We start from the raw sequence: 17954 nt of genomic DNA on the forward strand, positions 1-17954 counted from the left end.
ACCCATGGTTAATAACAAATAGGATTACGCATTTTCAATAAACCTCCTTCGGTCAACCTGGTCCCCTTCGATGGAGAGCAGGTAAATTTAAGTTTTCGCCAATTTATTTATTATTACGTAGTAATTTGTCCGGAGGTTCATTGACTCTGCGATCGAAATGAGACAAGAGCCACATATGTCGTTAGTGGCCCCCGGGCTGACGCTCTCACGGTGCGGAACACGCTAAAGCCCGTCCAAGCGACAATCACTGGCTTCATGGAGCTCACACCTTTGTCCAATCGCTGTGTGAGGACATTTCATAAAGCCCAGAAAGGCTATAAAATATAGAAAAAATATTGAAAATACCGAACGAGCCCGTTAGCCACTTCAATGTCGCAAAGGCATTGCCTTAGCTTCATGAAGGTTTCTCGTTCCATTAGGAAGACCGCGAGGCATGGGGACCTCCGTCATAACGAGTACCTCAATTCCCCACTCTTGTCTGCTCAGGACCATAGCGGGTCAAATTAACCTGCCAGGGCACTGAAGCTCCTTGAGAGCTCCTGGACCCCGGTCCCCATGCTACATATCGAGGTAGCATATATAGACACGGAAACCAAGGAAAGCATAGAGAAATATCTGTTTACTTCATATCAATGCCATTACGAGCCCTACATTTAGCTACTCTTGCTGCTCAACAGCTTAGCGAGGGTCTCGGTTCTGGCAGTCTTGAAGCTTTTGGTAGCATATCAGGCTTCTCGAACAGAATCTGCCCTCGCAGTTCGATCACGTTCTTCGGGACATTCGCGGTTTTAATAAAGGACATACTACGTCCATCTCTATGGCCAAAAGTGTCTATGGTGACCATTTTGTTATACGAAACATAAATAACCCCGAAATCAGAATATTGAACGGCGGCCGCAGTAGTTCCGTTGGTAGAGTACCGTACGAGAAATTCGAAGGTCGTGGGTTCGAACCGTTTTAGCGGCATGAGTTGCTTTCGCTTCTACTCTCCAATTATTTATATTTTAGCTATAAAATATTTACATTATACATTTCCATTGATGAACGCTACAAAATATAAGAAAGAATAGAAAAAAATCCCCATTTTTTCTTGGTTTCGATGACTGCAAGCTTCCATTATACGTACCGTCTTTGTCAAAAGTAACCAGGCTGCATGGTTTGCTTCTAGCTTGTACAGTGGAGCCCTTGGGGCTTTCCTAAAGATAAAAAGGTATTGGGAGGTAAGAAGACCCCCAGTACTTGCCTTTAACGACCATTTCTGCTTCAGGGAAGCTGTAACGGCTCCACTGTATGCGCTAGAAGCAAACCATGCAGCCTGGTTACTTTTGACAAAGACTGTACCTATATATAGTCCTGTAATATGGTGGTAATAGGGGGTCATGGAATAGAGGCGGCCTTAATAGTGGTAACACTCACATAGAAGCGAGGCTTCGGAGCCGACTGAGCCATAGCTGTGGTTTCGTCACTTCATAACAGGTCAGGAGGTCGAATAGATTACGCAACAATCAGTGCATGCGGCTCATCGCTTCGAATCAACAAAGCTTGCATCGCTTTCTGTATCGATAAAAAGTTACTCTTTCACCTCCGGCTCCAGTACACGTGGTCCCAGTGCACTAAGCTGCAGTAACAAGTGTACGCAACCTGACCATTGTGTTTTTTTTTGTGCTTTGGTAGCATCAGCAACAAAGACTCTTTCGCATGTTTGCTGCAATCCACGTGACGGTGATTGTTTACGAAAGCGGACTTGTATTATTATTGTATTATTATGTATTAGCCGCATACAATAAATAGTTTGTGCGAGCAGCATTTCGGTAATATCTAGGCCAAGTAGTGCTGAATGGTGGTTGGTTCGTTGTAGTTTGACACTGTTAAGTTGCGTATCTATATCGCATTGTTTAAACTTGCAGTCGCAGACTTGCGTCGCGTAATGTGTTTATGGTTTAAGGAGTACAATAAACAGCCTTAAGGCGCACCCTTGTTTCAAGAAGATAAGTTTAGGGGACATTACAACTTTTAATTTGAACGGAGAATTCAAATTAATAAGTAAAGTAAAGTTATCGGTGTTTCTGTTTGCAGGGATATCTGAAGGCACTCTGATGATCACCACATCTGTTTACATGGTGTCCTACTTCAATAAGTACAGGAGCGCCGCCATGGGCCTGAAATTTCTTGGAGTTTCCACTTCTGGGATCGTCGGTCCTTTGTTATTATCAGCTTTAGAGGAAAAATATGGACTCGAAGGCATGTTCCTTGTGCTTGGTGGAATTACTCTTAACATCCTACCGCTGGCTGTCCTCCTACAAAACCCGAGACCCATCGAATTGCCTCTTCGCGGCTTCTGCAGGAAACCCGTACGTAAGGATGAAGAACCAACGAAACCTGCAATCAATCTTACAGTGCGTGCTCCTATCCGACGGCCAAATGAAGCGGGAGAGACGCAACGGCTGCCCGTAGACCAACACACTAACTCGCTGTACACGATAACGCGGTCGAACACTAAGAAGGACGATTTAGAGATCCCCCACGTTGCTTCACGGCCACCAGGACCACATCCGCAGTCACCAAACGATCAAGATGACCAAGGGGACACCAGAGGCGTGCTTCTGCAAGTAGCCTATATTTTGAGGGCACCAATATTCTACGCCTTACTGGTGCCCTTTGTTGTCGCCGAATTCACGCTTCCCCTGTTCGCTTCCACAATAGTGGACTACGCAGGGGACAAGGAAGTGCGGAAGGACTCTGCTGCATTGCTCGTGACGTGCCTCTGCGCGGGCGGGTTCTTCGGGCGACTCGTAGTTCCCGTTTTATCGGACAAAGTACCCCATGGTCGCTGTGTCGTTGCCGCCGTCAGTTTCGTGCTCCTGTCCGTATGCTTCATGCTGATGCCGCACCTGCGTAGTTTCCCTGCCATCGCTGTCGTGACAGTGGCCACCGGCGTCCAGCAAGGCTACCTGGCTACCATCAAGCCGGTCCTCGGTGCCGACTACTTGGGGGTGCGCAGTGTTCCAGTCTGCTGGGGACTCGTGGCTTTGTTGTCACTGCCACTCACATTCTGCGAGCCTTCCATTGTGGGTGAGTAGAAAGTCTTTCGCCGTGACCGAGAGCAAACAAGCAGGTTCTCTAGAGGTGTTGCTATCGTCATTCCGGGTGGCACTGCAATTCGTGAAATCAAATTATCAAACTTAAAACTAACTACGAAGCTGTTGCAGTCACCATTCTTAATTTTGAAACAATCACTTATGTTCTATATATCTTGAGCCGCACCTAGACATAACACTTCATGATTCGAAGCACTTTAAGAACAGCTACGAGAGCCATATCTGGTAGTTGAGGATTTTAATGCCCAATCTAGTTTTTGGGAAAGTTCAGAAAGTGATGCTAGAGATCTATTTTAGATTTTATTCTGTGCAATAATGTCTGCCTGCTGAATACAGATAAACCCACATATTGCTGTCCAAGGTTGGAAAAATTGATTTCTGTCTTTCTGGTCACCCTCTGTTTTTACTGATTTCAAAATGGGATATTCTTAAAACCCGTGCGGAAGCGATCACCTTCCAGTGATAATAAACTAATAAACACTACCATCAATAATTTTAAGTAAACCATGCCGTTGGAAGATGCACCTAAATGACTGGTCACTGTTTCGAGAAAAGGCCAAACTCGATAAAATGTTTTCAGGTAATCTTCGCGAACTAAATTGAATTTTCACAAGTTGTGTCATTGCTGCAACCCGCATAGCTATTACTCAGTCCTCAGAACTGGCATGACAAGGCCAAAAAGTTTGGTGCACCGAAGAATGTAGAGAAGGAAAATAGAAACAAAATAAAGCGTGAGGAATTTTTGTTGATACCAAACGCATGAGAAGCTTATAAACTTTAAAAAGCCAAGAGAAAATGCATGTCGTATCCGTCGCAATGCCTCTTGGCAGAACGACGTCTCATCAGTGAACAGTTCAGTCACATAAAAAAAAATAAATGTAGGAGGAAGTTAGTGAACTTAATGGCAACTTCTTCTCGTCCACTTCTCCCCCTTTTCCCCCTTCCTGACAGCACCTGATACACAAACAAGTATTACCGAATTGACAGACATACTAGTGGAGCAAGCCTCTAGTTTCTCGCGGCACACAGGATCATTTTTTAAATGCAAAAACACATTTGAAAAATAGACTTCCGGCAAGTGGCAGCATAAAGATCCTTAGAATACTTTCACTTGAAATCTGCGAAGTACTGTCCGCCAGTAAACAGACTGCACGAGGTGCTGACGAAATACGTTATGAAATGCTAGCTCATCTCTCCGAAGTTGCTGTCGAGGCACTTTTAAATTCTTTAACAAAATGTAGATGCCAGGAAATTTACCAGAGGTCTTTAAAAAGGCCGTTATTGTATCACTCTTGAAACCTGGAAAACTGCCAACCTCCCCTAGAAGTTACAGGCCCATAGCCCTTACGAGTTATCTCGCTAAATCTTTTGAAGGCGTTGTGAAAACTCGGTTGATCTCGAGAACTTATTGACTTCCTCCAGTACGGAATAGAAAGCCCTGTTCTACAACTTACCACCTTTTCCGCCTTAAAAGTACAGTCAGAGAAGTATTTATGCGCAGACAACACTGCTGTGTGGTCCTTTTTAATGTGACAAAAGCCCGTGACACTACATGGAGATTCGGGATCCTACACGACCTAGCAGACATATGTATCCGCGGTAGGATGCTGAACTTCAACCGTTCATTTCATGCAGGCCTGGGTTCTACTCTTTCAAGGAACTTCGTTGAGAAAAATAGGGTACCGCAGGGATGTATTTTAAGTAATACACTTTTTGTCGCAAAAATGAAGTACGCAGCTAAAATAATTTCAAAGTACATTATGTATTCTCCATGTGTTAATGACCTTCAAACTGCATGCACATCCTCCAGCTCTTCAATACGTGATACACAGATACAACTCAAATTGAATAAACTTGCGATTTAAGCAGACAAAAATGAATTTAAGTTTTACCCGCAAATAGAGTTCCTTTTCATTTCTAACTTGTGTGTGTGTGTCCTCTCTGTGCCCTCGTCAGCAAGCGCTGTGATTCCATGATGCTTGGGAAAAAAAATAAAATCTAACTAGCTCAGCAACACACCCTGATTAAAAGAGGCTCACTGAGTGATCCCACCATGCACTTAAATAACATTATACTTCTAATAAAACAAGAACAAATTTTTCGGCGCAAGATCTGGCAAAAAACTAACATTCCTGCTACACATAAACACCTACAAAGAGAAAGCTTCCCGATCCCTGAATACACTCAAAGTACTCTCGCGAAAACATTATGGGTCAAACAGGATGTACTATCAGCGTCAAATGAAATGCGAACAAAAGACCTGAAACGCGAGCACAAAAAATCAAGCATATTAGAAGCTGGAGATGAAATACAGGCGTGGGCTATTAAAATTTCAGAAGAGCGGTCTTTTCGGCTTTGATGGGAAAATCAACTGCTCATGTTTTTTGCCTCCCTAGAATATCTCCGAGTTGTGCTGTTCGTGTTTCAATTGGCTTGTTCGCGTTTCAGTTGACGCTGATAGTACGTGTACTGCGCGGTAGTACGCTCTTAGATTATGGATCCGTTGGATATGGGTCTGCGGCACCATCATACTTTAAAAAATGGCTGAGGCTTAACTTGGTTAAGCCTGGAGAATGCGAAGCATCATCGTGTCGCGTAATTTGGAGGCGCACAACCACAGCGACGGCGCGAAGTGGGCCCCCGTTTCTCCACTGTCGTGACGTCATCGTGTCACGTGGTGTGACGTCATGTATCACGTGATTTGGAGGCGCACAACCACAGCGACGGCGCGAGGTGGGCCCCTGTTTCTCCACTGTCGTGACGTCATCGTGTCACGTGGTGTGACGTCATGTATCACGTGATTTGGAGGCGCACAACCACAGCGACGGCGCGAGGTGGGCCCCAGTTTCTCTACTGTCGTGACGTCATCGTGTCACGTGGTGTGACGTCATGTATCACGTGATTTGGAGGCGCATAACCACGGTGAAGGGCTGAAGTGGTAGCTAAAGTAGTATGCTTCGCATAAAAACTGGACCCTGCACTTAACTTTGGTGAAGCAACTCGAATTGGGACGTCACGGAAATTGGTCGGTCACTTGGTACCAGTACGCGCTGGTCCCGCGCTACCCACAGGACACCTTGAGCACGTGCATCATCCCGATGTAAATTGGTTGGTCTTGCTGGTAGCTTTCGGTGGCAGAACAGCGTGGTAACCGCAGTAGGGAAAGGTAGCACGTGGTGCAACGCGCGTTTGTCGAGCATGACAAGGACCTTCCGATTTTTTTAAACTGATGCTTCGTGGCACACTCGTCGAATAACAAAAAAAATTGCGGGTATCATTCAGGTCCTTGTGTCGTGCATGTAGCGTTTGAGAACGTTGCTTCCAAAGCGCTGCGCCTAGTGCGTCTTCCTGATGTCAAACGGCGGCCGTCGGTCGCTGCCGTTCCTTGCCCAGCCAAGGATGGTCGCGGAGGTTACTCGACCTACTTTAAATGTTGCACTATTATCCATTTCTAAAATTTTCTTTCCCCCTCCGCGGTGGCTCAGTGGTTACGGCGCTCGGCTGCTGACCCGAAAGACGCGGGTTCGATCCCGGCCGCGGTGGCTGAATTTTTATGGAGGAGAAATTCTAGAGGCCCGTGTACTGTGCGATGTCAGTGCACGTAAAAACCCCCAGGTGGTCGAAATTTCCGGAGCCCATCACTACGGCGTCTCTCATAGCCTGAGTTGCTTTCGGACGTTAAACCCCAATAAACCAAACCAAACCAAAATTTCTTTCACATGTCATCACGAGGTAGCACGAACTAACTTTGTAGGCCCTATACATTACCATTGTATTTTTTCGTTTTTATAAAATTCTGCACGAAACGATTTTTCTATATACCTTGAGTTTGGTGCCTGAGTTAGATGCTTATGCGTCGCAAAACACAACACAACGCATATCCAAGTGTATTAGTACGCACTTAATGGTTGTTACATGTATACCCACAGAACGTGCTTGTTAGCTACTAAGATAGACGTTGCAGTAATAAAATTAAAAATATTTCTTACGTCATAGCCTCGTTACGCTTAATGTCTAGGCCCTTCGTAACCTTATGAGAATTTGCGGCAACTGCTCATTTATTTCCAAGAAGAAAGTCGCATGGAGTACACTTTTCTCATAGCACCCATTTTTGCTGCTGTGAACAAGATGCATACGTAAACGGCGGGCACCGCGTGTACTTTTTCTGTGTTTCAGGCGCCTATAAGGTACAGTTGGCCAAAAAAACTTGAACAGGGCCTGTAAACGAAAAAAAAAAGGTTTACCTCTGTAGTGTCACGTGCGGTCCACAACTAGCCTGGTTCTTGTTTTTGAGTGCAGTGTCTACTGCACTAAATACAGGGTGTCCAGGCTAACTCTAGCCAAGGGTTGAAAGATAAAATATTTGAGGTAGGCCGGAAAACCACGTACCTACACGTACCAGCCGGCTTGCGCATCAGAGGCAATTTTTTGTTTTGCAATTAATTAATTAGCAATTAAGATAATTTTCTAAACGCGTAAATATTGACTTTAGACAGCAAATGTGAATAGCAAAGTTGGAGACAACCTTCAGAAACCCCCATTCCATTTATTTGCGACAAAGAAAGCCTCACGTGTATCGTTTTTCTCAGCTCCAAATTAAGACCGCGAAATAAAAAAAAAAAACCACGTGACTAGCGCATTCGCGCGCCACGATTGTGCTGCTCTCAATACTGGCTTGAGGAAACGAAATCAGCAGCTGGTATGGCGCGACGACCCCACTGCGCCGGCAGGGCCGATATGTCGACGGTGGTCGCGACGCGGCTTGCACCGTCATGCTTGCAGACTGGCTCGCGTGCGCGTCGCGACCACCGTCGACATATCGGCCCTGCCAGAGCAGTGGGGTCGTCGCGCCATACCAGCTGCTGATTTCGTTTCCTCAAGCCAGGATTCGGAGCAGCACAATCGTGGCGCGCGAATGCGCTAGTCACGCCGTTTTTTTTTGTATTTCGCGGTCTTTATTTGGAGCTGAGAAAAACGATAGACATGAGGCTTTCTTTGTCGCAAATAGATGGAAGGGGGGTTTCTGAAGGTGCTCTCCAACTTTGCTATCCACATCTGCCGTCTAAAGTCGATATTTACGCATTTAGAAAATTATCATAATTCATAATTAATTGCAGTACAAAAAAATTGCCTATGATCCGCAAGCCGGTTGGTAGGTGAATGTAAATGGTTTCCCTGGCGTACCTCAAATGTTTGATTTTTTAACCCTTGGCTAAAGTTAGCCTGGACACCCTGTATATAGGCAGCATAAAAATGCTAGACTGGATATAGCAGTCATGCAGGTGGAAGAAGACGCAAAAGAATAATCAGTGGAGACGGTCAACCACCGCTCTGGACCACCGAGACAGGAAACGACGAGGGGCGCAGTAGTGCTCGCGCTCGGCCCTACGGCCAGTGAAGTCGTATTGCCATCGCTCGTGCGTCGGAGAGCGCGAGCGCTTATAATACCACGCCGCCGAGAAAGTACCCTCTCAGTGAGCGAGAATTGGCGCAGAAAGAGGAAGCCGATGACGATAAACGCTAAATGCGCCACTTCGTTCTGCACTGCAGTGTTATTAACGCAACCGTGTCAGGCGGCTCTTGAAGCAGTGCTTACCAGACCTGTAGCACGGTGCCGCGTGAAGGTCACCGCACCTGAAGGTACAATATAGGTGCCGGCCGGTTTCCCTCACTGGAGCGTTGCTGCAACTGCCTGCACGCGTCCGCGACATTGTGTCGCTGTGCAACTGGTTCTTCAGGTGCATCTAAAATATCGAGGCCAAGACGCGTGGTCATGCAGGGATCAAATCCACGGTGGTATGAATAAACGGACACTGACAACACATAGAGCGCTTCAAGAGAGAATGACGTTTAATATTTCTTTTTCCTGCTTTACGGCTGCGCACCAAGCAGGAATTTGACTGCAGCTCCCCGTCAGTCACGTGTCCATGCGTGCGGCGGCCGGTCGAGGCTGTGTGACGCGGCGTAGTCCGCCACCGCTGATGGGCAGCACGCGCAGCGGCAGTTCGGCCTCGCGCTCAGCCTTGAGGGCCGCCTCCTGGCTCTCGAACTCCACGATGGCCGCCGAGCAGGCGCCGAACTCCGGGTCGAACATCTGAACGACGCCCTCGGCGCTCACTCGGTCCGCCAGCGGGTAGGCGACCACGGTGAGGGAGGGCGCAGTGTCGTCGTTCTCTGGCACTGGGTGGCGGCGACGCACCTTGATACCGTCCGCGCTCACCTCGAGCTGAGTGGACGAGCGCAGCGCGCCGCGGACCACTTTCCAGTCCTTGGTCAGGCTCCTCACCTTGCGGTACGATGCCACCAGCTCGATGCTCACGAAGCCCTCGCGGTTGCGCCGCAAGTGCTTGAGCAGGAACGCGTCGAAGGATGCTCTGGTCCGAGAAGTAGAACTCGAACTGGGTCACGATGGCATGTATGAGCTCGCCTTCCTCTCCTGACGAGCTGTTGAATGATGCTAGCCCGGAGTCCTTCTCGGGCCATTGGGTGTTTGCCCAGGACGTCATGCAGTCGGCCGCTTTCCTTGGTGGTCGGTTGCCGAATTCGTCGCCTCTCCCGTAGCCACGCTAGTGCAAATGAACGCCGAGGAACGTGCGCCCCGTGATTCGTCCTCCTCCGCAAGGCGGCGGCGTGGCGGCACGTGCCCTCCGCGCAAGGCCCGCCTCATCCTCCTCTCAAGCTGTACGGGCTCTGCTGTTCAGGCGACCTGCGCCGGAGTTTTCTATGTCGACTGCAGTGCTTTCTCTATACCACTGCACGGGCATGTTGTGTCCGGGGGTACGAGCGTCCGCTGTCTGGTGATGCAGCACGCAACGTGCGTCTACGGGATGAGTCCATGTATGGAGCAAAAGCAAAAAAAAAAAAAAAATCGAAAACCACTCGATAGGGCGCGCGTTTCTCAAGATTCAAAATGTGGTCCCCTTTAGTAGCGACGAAATTGCAGCGCCACCCAGGCAGCGCCGGTGAAATGCGGCGAAACTGTGCTGTGCGTTCGCGGAAAAATCAGTTTTCGCAGTCGCAGCGCGCCTTGTACCTCGTTCAGCCGGCGACCCTCGAAACACACGAACATTTCGATGAGAAAAAAGAACCAACTGTATGCTGACTGTTCACCTTACTACAGAGTTCATCTCTTAGTGCTTGCCGATGGGAGCGTACTCAAGGAGATTGCATAATTATCTTTACATTCTGTTTAATTTGTGGCTGTGCACTCGTTATAGATATCTTCCAGTATTTTCGCATAAGACTCTTCTACACCCTTTTTCCACAACGCGTGCATGACTGCTGAGCTTTCCACTTAGCCATATGCTTTCTCGTAATCAATGAGCGCCATATATAGGGGTAGGTTATATTCTGCGCATTTCTCTATTACCTGACTTGTAGCGCGAATTATGGTCTATTTTCGAGTGTCCTTTACTAAAGCTTACCTGATCATTTGGTGATTGAGGTCTATAGTTGTCCTGATTTTATTTCAGAATAAGCTTTAGCACCTTTCAAGCCGCCGCGAATTCCTCAGTGGTTATGGTACTGTGCTGCTGACCCGAAAGACGTGGGTTAGATCCCTTCTTTGGCATTTCGCATTTCGACTAAGACGAAATGCTAGAGACCCGTGTACTGTGCGATGTCAGTGCACGTTAGAGAACCCCAGGTGATTGAAATAACCCGGAGTCCTCCACTACGGCGTCCCTCATAGACTGATTCGATTTGAGAAGTTAAACCCCATAGACCAAACGATAATACAAACTTTAACACATATCTGCCCATTTTAGGCGTCGGCGCAGTCCTTGATTCAAAATGGCGTCTTCCAGCCTTACATTTGGTATCTCCGCTCTATTAAAGGAAGCAGTATCGAGGCACCCAAGGCGTCTTCGGGCCAGCGCCTCCTTGGGGCGCATGCCATTTGAACGAGTATAATACAGAGTGACTCGGCCTACCTTAGCCAAGGGTTAAAAGATAAAACATTTGAGGTAGGAAAGGAAACCACTTACGTACACCTACCAACCAGCTTGCACATCATAATAATTTTTGTTTTGCAATTAATTATTTAGAAATTAAGATAATTGTTCTAAACGCGTAAATGTTGACTTTAGACAGCAAATATGAATAGCAAAGTTGGAGAACACATTCAGAAACCCCAATTCAGTTTATTTGCGATAAAGAAAGCCTCACGTGTATCGTTTTACCGAGCTCCAAAGAAAGGGCGCGAAATACAAAAAAATCGCGTGACTAGCGCATTCGCGCGCCATCGCAAAAGGCCGAATTACAAACACCTGTCTTTAAATCCTTAACGCAACTAAATTCTCACCAAATTATTCCGAACTGATATAGGTCCCGGCCCATTCGGGGAATCCGGGGAATGAGGCAGCCCACAATAAAGCCCGAGGTTTCGTCGACCGGGCAGTGGATGAGTCTGGCTCCCTGAATTTCACGAAGGACTCCATGATCACATATCATGATCTCACCAATCATTTTAAACTATACAGGAGAAGTTTCCCTCCTCCAGACAAAAGGCTTACTAAAGAACAAGAGGTTACGTGGCGTCGTCTACAGATGAGATCGATACGCACCCTATCACTCTTCGCGCACATTTATCCAGATATTTACAACCCGAACCGTAAACACTGCGGCCAACGTGCCACCTACGATCACATTCTGTGGAACTGCAAAATAGAGCCACCTCCGGGTGATCTAGCTCCTAGGTGATCTAGGGTGATCTGGGTGACAGGTCCTTCTATCGAGCGGTGGGAGATCGTGCTGGCTAGCTCTGACCCCAGAACGCAAGTTTTGGCGGTGGAGTGGGCTGACAAAGTCGTCGAGGCCTATGTACTCTCGACCACTTAACGCGAACTCTTAACAATCTCTTTCCGGCGAATATAATGTTTTACAATCACTCACTCACTCACTCACTCACTCACTCACTCACTCACTCACTCACTCACTCACTCACTCACTCACTCACTCACTCACTCACTCACTCACTCACTCACTCACTCACTCACTCACTCACTCACTCACTCACTCACTCACTCAATCAGTCAGTCAATCAATCAATCAATCAATCAATAAATCAATCAATCAATCAATCAATCAATCAATCAATCAATCAATCAATCAGTCGCGCGCCACGATTGTGCTGCTCTCAATCCTTCCTGGCTTGAGTGAACGACATCAGCTGCTGTCAAGGCGCGACGACCCCACTGCTCCGGCAGGCCGATATGTCGACAGTGGTTGCGGCGCAACTTGTGCTGTCACGCTTGCAGACTGGCTCGCGTGGGCGTCGCGACCACCGTCGCCATATCGGCCTGCCGGAGCAGTGGGGTCGTCGCGCCTTGCCAGCAGCTGATGTCGTTCACTCAAGCTAGGACTGAGAGCAGCACAGTCGTGGCGCGCGAATGCTCTAGTCACGTGATTTTTTTTGTATTTCGCGCGCTTACTTTGGAGCTCGGAAGAACGATACACGTGAGGCTTTCCTTATTGTAAATAAATAGATTGGGGGTTTCTGAAGGTGCCCTCTAACTTTTCTATTCACGTCCGCCGTCTAAAATCAATATTTACGCATTTAGAAAAATTGATCTCAATTACTACCTAATTAATAGCAATACAAAAAATTGCCTAGATGCGCAAGTCGGCTGGTAGCTGTACGTAAGTGGTTTCTCTGGCCTACCTCAAATGTCTTATTTTTTAACCCTTGGAAATAGTTAGCCTGGGCACCCCGTATATAGGCAGCATAGTAATGCAAGGGTGGATATAGCACTCATGCAGGAGGAAGAAGACCCAAAAGAAGAATCAGTGGCAAGTACCTAATTTGTTTATTTATTAAAGATTTTTCACAATTCATACCTATTTTCTAATTTCAAACATTATACTATTTCACTTAGCTTTTTTTTCCCGTTTTTTTTTTCCTTGGCAATCACCACCGTCCTTGGCCAATCCCCCCGCGTGGGTATGTGCCATTTTCATATGGTGAAGAAGAAGAAGAAGAAGAAGAAGAAGACGGTCAATCAGCGTTCTGGAGCACTGAGACAGAAAACGACGACGCGCGCAGTAGTGTTCGCGCTTGGCCCGCCGGCCAGTGAAGTCGTATTGCCATCGCTCGAGAGTCGGAGTATACGTAGCAGCCTGTACGCTCTTACGCTAGCGCTTCCAACGCCACGCCGCCGGGAAAGAATCTTCTCAGTGAGCGAGAATTGGCGCAGAAAGAGGAAGACGACGATAAACGCTAAATGCGCCACTTTGTTCTGCTGTTACTAACTCAACCGCGTCAGGCGGCTCTTGAGGCAGTGCTAGCCTGACCTGTAGCACGGTGCCGTGGGTCGCATGAAGGTCACCGCACCTGAAGGTTCAGTATAGGTGCCGGCAGGTTTCCCTCACTGGAGCGCTGCTGCAACTGTCTGCACGCGTCCGCGACATTGCGTCGCTGTGCCACAGGTTCTTCAGGTGCGCCGAAAATATCGAGGCCAAGGCGCGAGGTCATGCACGGACCAAATCCACGGTGGGATGAATAAACGGACACTGACAACACATAGGGCGCTCCAAGAGAGAATGACGTTTAATATTTCTTCTTCCTGCTGTACGGCTGCGCACCAAGCAGGAATTTGACTGCAGCTCCCCGTCGGTCACGTGCCCACGCGTGCGGCGGCCGGCCGAGGCTGTGTGACGTGGCGTAGTCCGCCACCGCTGATGGGCAGCACGCGCAGCGGCAGTTCGGCCTCGCGCTCCGCCTTGAGGGCCGCCTCTTGGCTCTCGAACTCCACGATGGCCGCCGAGCAGGCGCCGACCTCCGGGTCGAACATCTCAACGACGCCCTCGGCGCTCGCTCGGTCCGCCAGCGGGTAGGCGACCACGCTGCGGGAGGTCGCAGACTCGTCCTTCTCTGGCACTGGGTGGCGGCGACGCACCTTGGTATACCGTCCGCGCTCACCTCGAGCTGAGTGGACGAGCGCAGCGCACCGCGGACCACTTGCCAGTCCTTGGTCAGGCTCGTCACCTTGCGGTACGATGCCACCAGCTCGATGCTCACGAAGCCCTCGCGGTTGCGCCGCAAGTGCTTGAGCAGGAACGCGTCGAAGGATGCTCTGGTCCGAGAAGTAAAACTCGAGCTGGGTCGCGATGGCATTTATGAGACCGCCTTCCTCTTCTGACGAGCCGTTGAATGATGCGAGGCCGGAGGACTTCTCGGGCCATTGGGTGTTTGCCCAGGACGTCATGCAGTCGGCCGCTTTCCTTGGTGGTCGGTTGCCGAATTCGTCGCCTCTCCCGCAGCCACGCTGGTGCAAATGAACGCCGAGGAACGTGCGCCCCGTGCTTCGTCCTCCTCCGCAAGTCGGCGGCGCGGCGGCGCGTGCCCTCCGCGCAAGGGCCGCCTCATCGTCCTCTCACGACGTACGCGTTCTGCTGTTCAGGCAACCTGCTCTGGAGTTTTCCATGTCGACTGCAGCGCTTCATCGACGCCACTCCACGGGCATATTGTATCCGGGGGTACGAGCGTCCGCTGTCTATTGATGCAGCACATAACGTGCGTCTGCGGGATGAGACCATGTATGGAGCAAAAGCAAAAAAAAAAAGAAACGAAGATCCCTCAATAGGGCGCACGTTTCTCAAAATTCAAAATGTGGTCCCCTTTAGTAGCGACGAAATTGCAGCGCCACCCAGACAGCGTAGGTTCCATGTGCAGAAACTGTGCTGTGCGTTCGCGGAAGAATCCGTTTTCGCAGTCGCAGCGCGCCTTGTACCTCGCTCAGCCGGCGACCCTCGAAACACACGAACATTTCGATGAGAAAAAAGAACCAACTGTATCCTGACTGTTCACCTTACTACAGTGTTCATCTCTTAGTGCTTGCCGATGGGAGCGTACTCAAGGGGATTGCATAATTATCTTTACATTCTGTTTAATTGGTGGCTGTGCAGTCGTTATAGCTATCTTCCAGTATTGTCGCATAAGATTCTTCTACACCCTTTTTTCCGCAATGCGTGCATGACTGCTGAGCTTCCCACTTAGCCAAATGCTTTCTCGTAATCAATGAGCGCCATATATAGGGGTAGGCTATATTGTGCGCATTTCTTTATCACCTGACTGATAGCGTGAATATGGTCTGTTGTCGAGTGTACTTTACTAAAGCTTACCTGATCATTTGGGTGACTGGGGTCTATAGTTGTCCTGATTTTATTTCAGAATAAACTTAGCACCTTTCAAGCCGCCCCGAATTCCTCAGTGGTTATGGTGCTCGGCCGCTGACCCGAAAGACGCGGGTTGGATCTCGGCTTCGGCGGTCGGTTTTCGACTGAGGCGAAATGCTAGAGGCCCGTGTACTGTGCGATGTGAGAGCACACTAAAGAATCCCGGGTGGTCGAAATAATCCGCAGTCCTCCACTACGGCGTCCCTGATAGCCTGAGTTTCTTTGGGACGATAAACTACATATACCAAACCATAAACCAATCTTTAGCACATTTCTGCCCATTGTAGGGGTCGGCGCAATCCTTAATTCAGAATGGCGTCTTTCAATCGTACAATTGGTATCCCCACTCTATTAAATGAAGTGGTATGGAGGTACCCAATGCGTCTTCTAGCCAGGGCCTCCTTGGGGCGCATGCCATTTCGACGAGTATAATACAGGGTGTCCAGGCCTACTCTAGCCAAGAGTTAAAAGATAAAACATTTGAGGTAGGCCAGGGAAACCACTTAAATACACATACCAACCGGCTTGCACATCGTAGGAATTTTTGTTTTGCAATTAATTAACTTGCAATTCAGATAATTTTTCTAAACGCATAAAGGTTGACTTTAGACAGCAAATGCGAACAGCAAAGTTGAAGAGCACCTTCAGAAACTCCCATTCTATTTATTTGCGATAAAAGAAAGCCTCAGGTGTATCGTTTTTCCGAGCTCCAAAGAAAGCCCGCGAAATATGAAAAAATCTCGTGACTAGCTCATTCTCGCGCCACGATTGTGCTGCTCTCAATCCTTGCTTGACTGAACGAAATCAGCGGCTGGTATGGCGTGACGACTTAACTGCTCATGCACCCCAATATGCCAACGGTGGTTGTGGCGCGACTTGCACCGTCACGCTTGCAGACTAGCTCGGGTGAGACTGGCTCGCGTGGGCGTCGCGATCACGTTCGATATATCGGCCGGCCGGAGCAGTGGGGTCATCGCGCCATACCAGCAGCTGGTTTCGTTCACTGAAGCCAGGATTGAAAGCAACACAATCGCGGCGCGCGAATGCGCTAGTCACGGGATTTTTTTTTTGTATTTCGCGGGCTTTCTTTGGAGCTCGGAAAAACGATACATGTGAAGCTTACTTTATTGCAAATAAATAGAATGGGGATTTCTGAAGGTGCTCTCCAACTTTTATATTCACATCCGCCGTCTTAAGTCAATATTTACGCATTTACAAAATTATTTGAATTGCTAATTAATTAATTGCAAAACGAAAAAATTTCCTAGATGTGCAAGCCGGCTGATAGCTGTATGTAAGTGGTTTCCCTGGCCTACCTGAAATATCTTGTTTTTAACCCTTGGCTAAAGTTATCCTGGACACCCTGTATATTCACAGACTGGTTGTAAAGGAATGTACTGGTGCAAAGTAAAAAAGTCGAGCATATGCGTGTTCGCGTTTCATTCCTGCGTGAGTGTAAGTCGTGGTCAGTGCGCACATCCGGTGTTGTTATCAAAGAGACAGGCGCAGGATACGACACAGCTGTGCTGGTGACACTCTCATTACTATTTTCTTCTTGTAAATTTCCCCTACCATTTCCATAAAACTCTTTCAATGCTGCGTATCTTCGCAAAGCGGCAATGTCATAGAGAGCAGGCAGACAGCTTTGATTACAAAAACTGTTCAGGGCGGATGACTCGAGTTGTCATCCATCCAAAGATGTCGACATTAGGGAAGCCGTGGTGGGCTAATGCCTAGTCTTCAATAAGACGTGTTTGTGCACTGCGATCATTAACACCACCTATAAAGTGCCGCGTGTACATACATGCGTCCCATTTTATGTCAACAGCATAATTGATGACACCAGCAAGGGCACCCGTATTAGGTTAAAGAACCAACCAGCCCACGAGGTGTGCAAACATTGCTTCAGACGGCTTTCTCTCAATGTTCTTTGACAACGGCTATGAATAGCTGAAGAATGGCCACGCCTCGTGTTGAAAATGGGCGGCGCATTGTTCCAAGGCCGCTGCAGTTGCCTTCTTAATTTATCTGGACCACATTTAAATGCATATCATTGCCGGGCCGAGACGCTGTGGCTTGCCTGTTGAAGGCCTATTGATAGAATCGGTGCCGAAGCTCGCTCTACTTAACGAAGCATTGTTCTCAGCTCTGCACTCAGGGCTATTCTTATGCCACAACGGAAGTGCACCAAAGTTCCGTCATGTGCATTGAAAGGACGGTAAGGGGAATTTGCGGGATGTTGACTTCAGTCCTGCTTCTAGTAAACACTGAATTATGTTGCTTATTGTTTTGGCGCAGGTATCTTCCGTGACACCGGAGGATCATACGACAACCTGTACCGCCTGTGCGGAGCTATAGACCTCATGGCGGCGTTCGTGCTTTTGGTGATGGCGTGCATCGATGCCAGACGGAGCGATAAGAGGCACATAAGCTGATGCACACCACCTGACTTATTTTCAAACTACAGATCCCGTAATAAAGTATCGCTTTCTAACTCCGTACTTTGTTTTGTGATCTTTTAATGCGATAATGTTAAAAAGGCCATGGAGACGAAAACTGGCTGGCAGCGTTGGCGTTTGTATTTGTGTGAAGCCTCCACCTGCTCGGCGGCGCTTAGGGTAATTTGCCTTTGCCCACCTGCCACCTGTAAACACCCCCCTTCTCTCCCTTCCCTTTTCCGGT

The 17954-nt window shown here is 48.4% G+C and overlaps 1 protein-coding gene and 2 pseudogenes across 2 annotated transcripts in view; 1 reads left to right on the forward strand and 2 right to left on the reverse strand.

Moving 5' to 3' along the window:
* The window catches only part of LOC149362728 (monocarboxylate transporter 9-like), a 32873-nt gene extending 15147 nt beyond the window's left edge, over positions 1-17726 (forward strand). Inside the window, exons 3-5 of one of the 2 annotated variants that reach the window (XM_089569797.1) lie at positions 2077-2846; positions 2900-3072; positions 17571-17714. In XM_089569797.1, the coding sequence (XP_089425923.1) occupies positions 2077-2846; positions 2900-3072; positions 17571-17583 (956 nt within the window). In that variant the 3' untranslated portion in view covers positions 17584-17714. Of the gene's footprint in view, positions 1-2076; positions 3073-17570 lie in introns of both variants that reach the window. The other variant, XM_089569796.1, reaches the window with a different exon arrangement.
* LOC149362729 (la-related protein 6-like) lies at positions 9016-9604 on the reverse strand (annotated as a pseudogene).
* LOC149362730 (la-related protein 6-like) lies at positions 13712-14302 on the reverse strand (annotated as a pseudogene).
* Positions 17727-17954: the final 228 nt, after the last annotated feature.

Source organism: Amblyomma mixtum, chromosome 2 (genome assembly GCF_055824585.1).
Source record: "Amblyomma mixtum isolate Tamu chromosome 2, ASM5582458v1, whole genome shotgun sequence".
Classification (NCBI taxonomy): Eukaryota; Metazoa; Arthropoda; class Arachnida; order Ixodida; family Ixodidae; genus Amblyomma; species Amblyomma mixtum.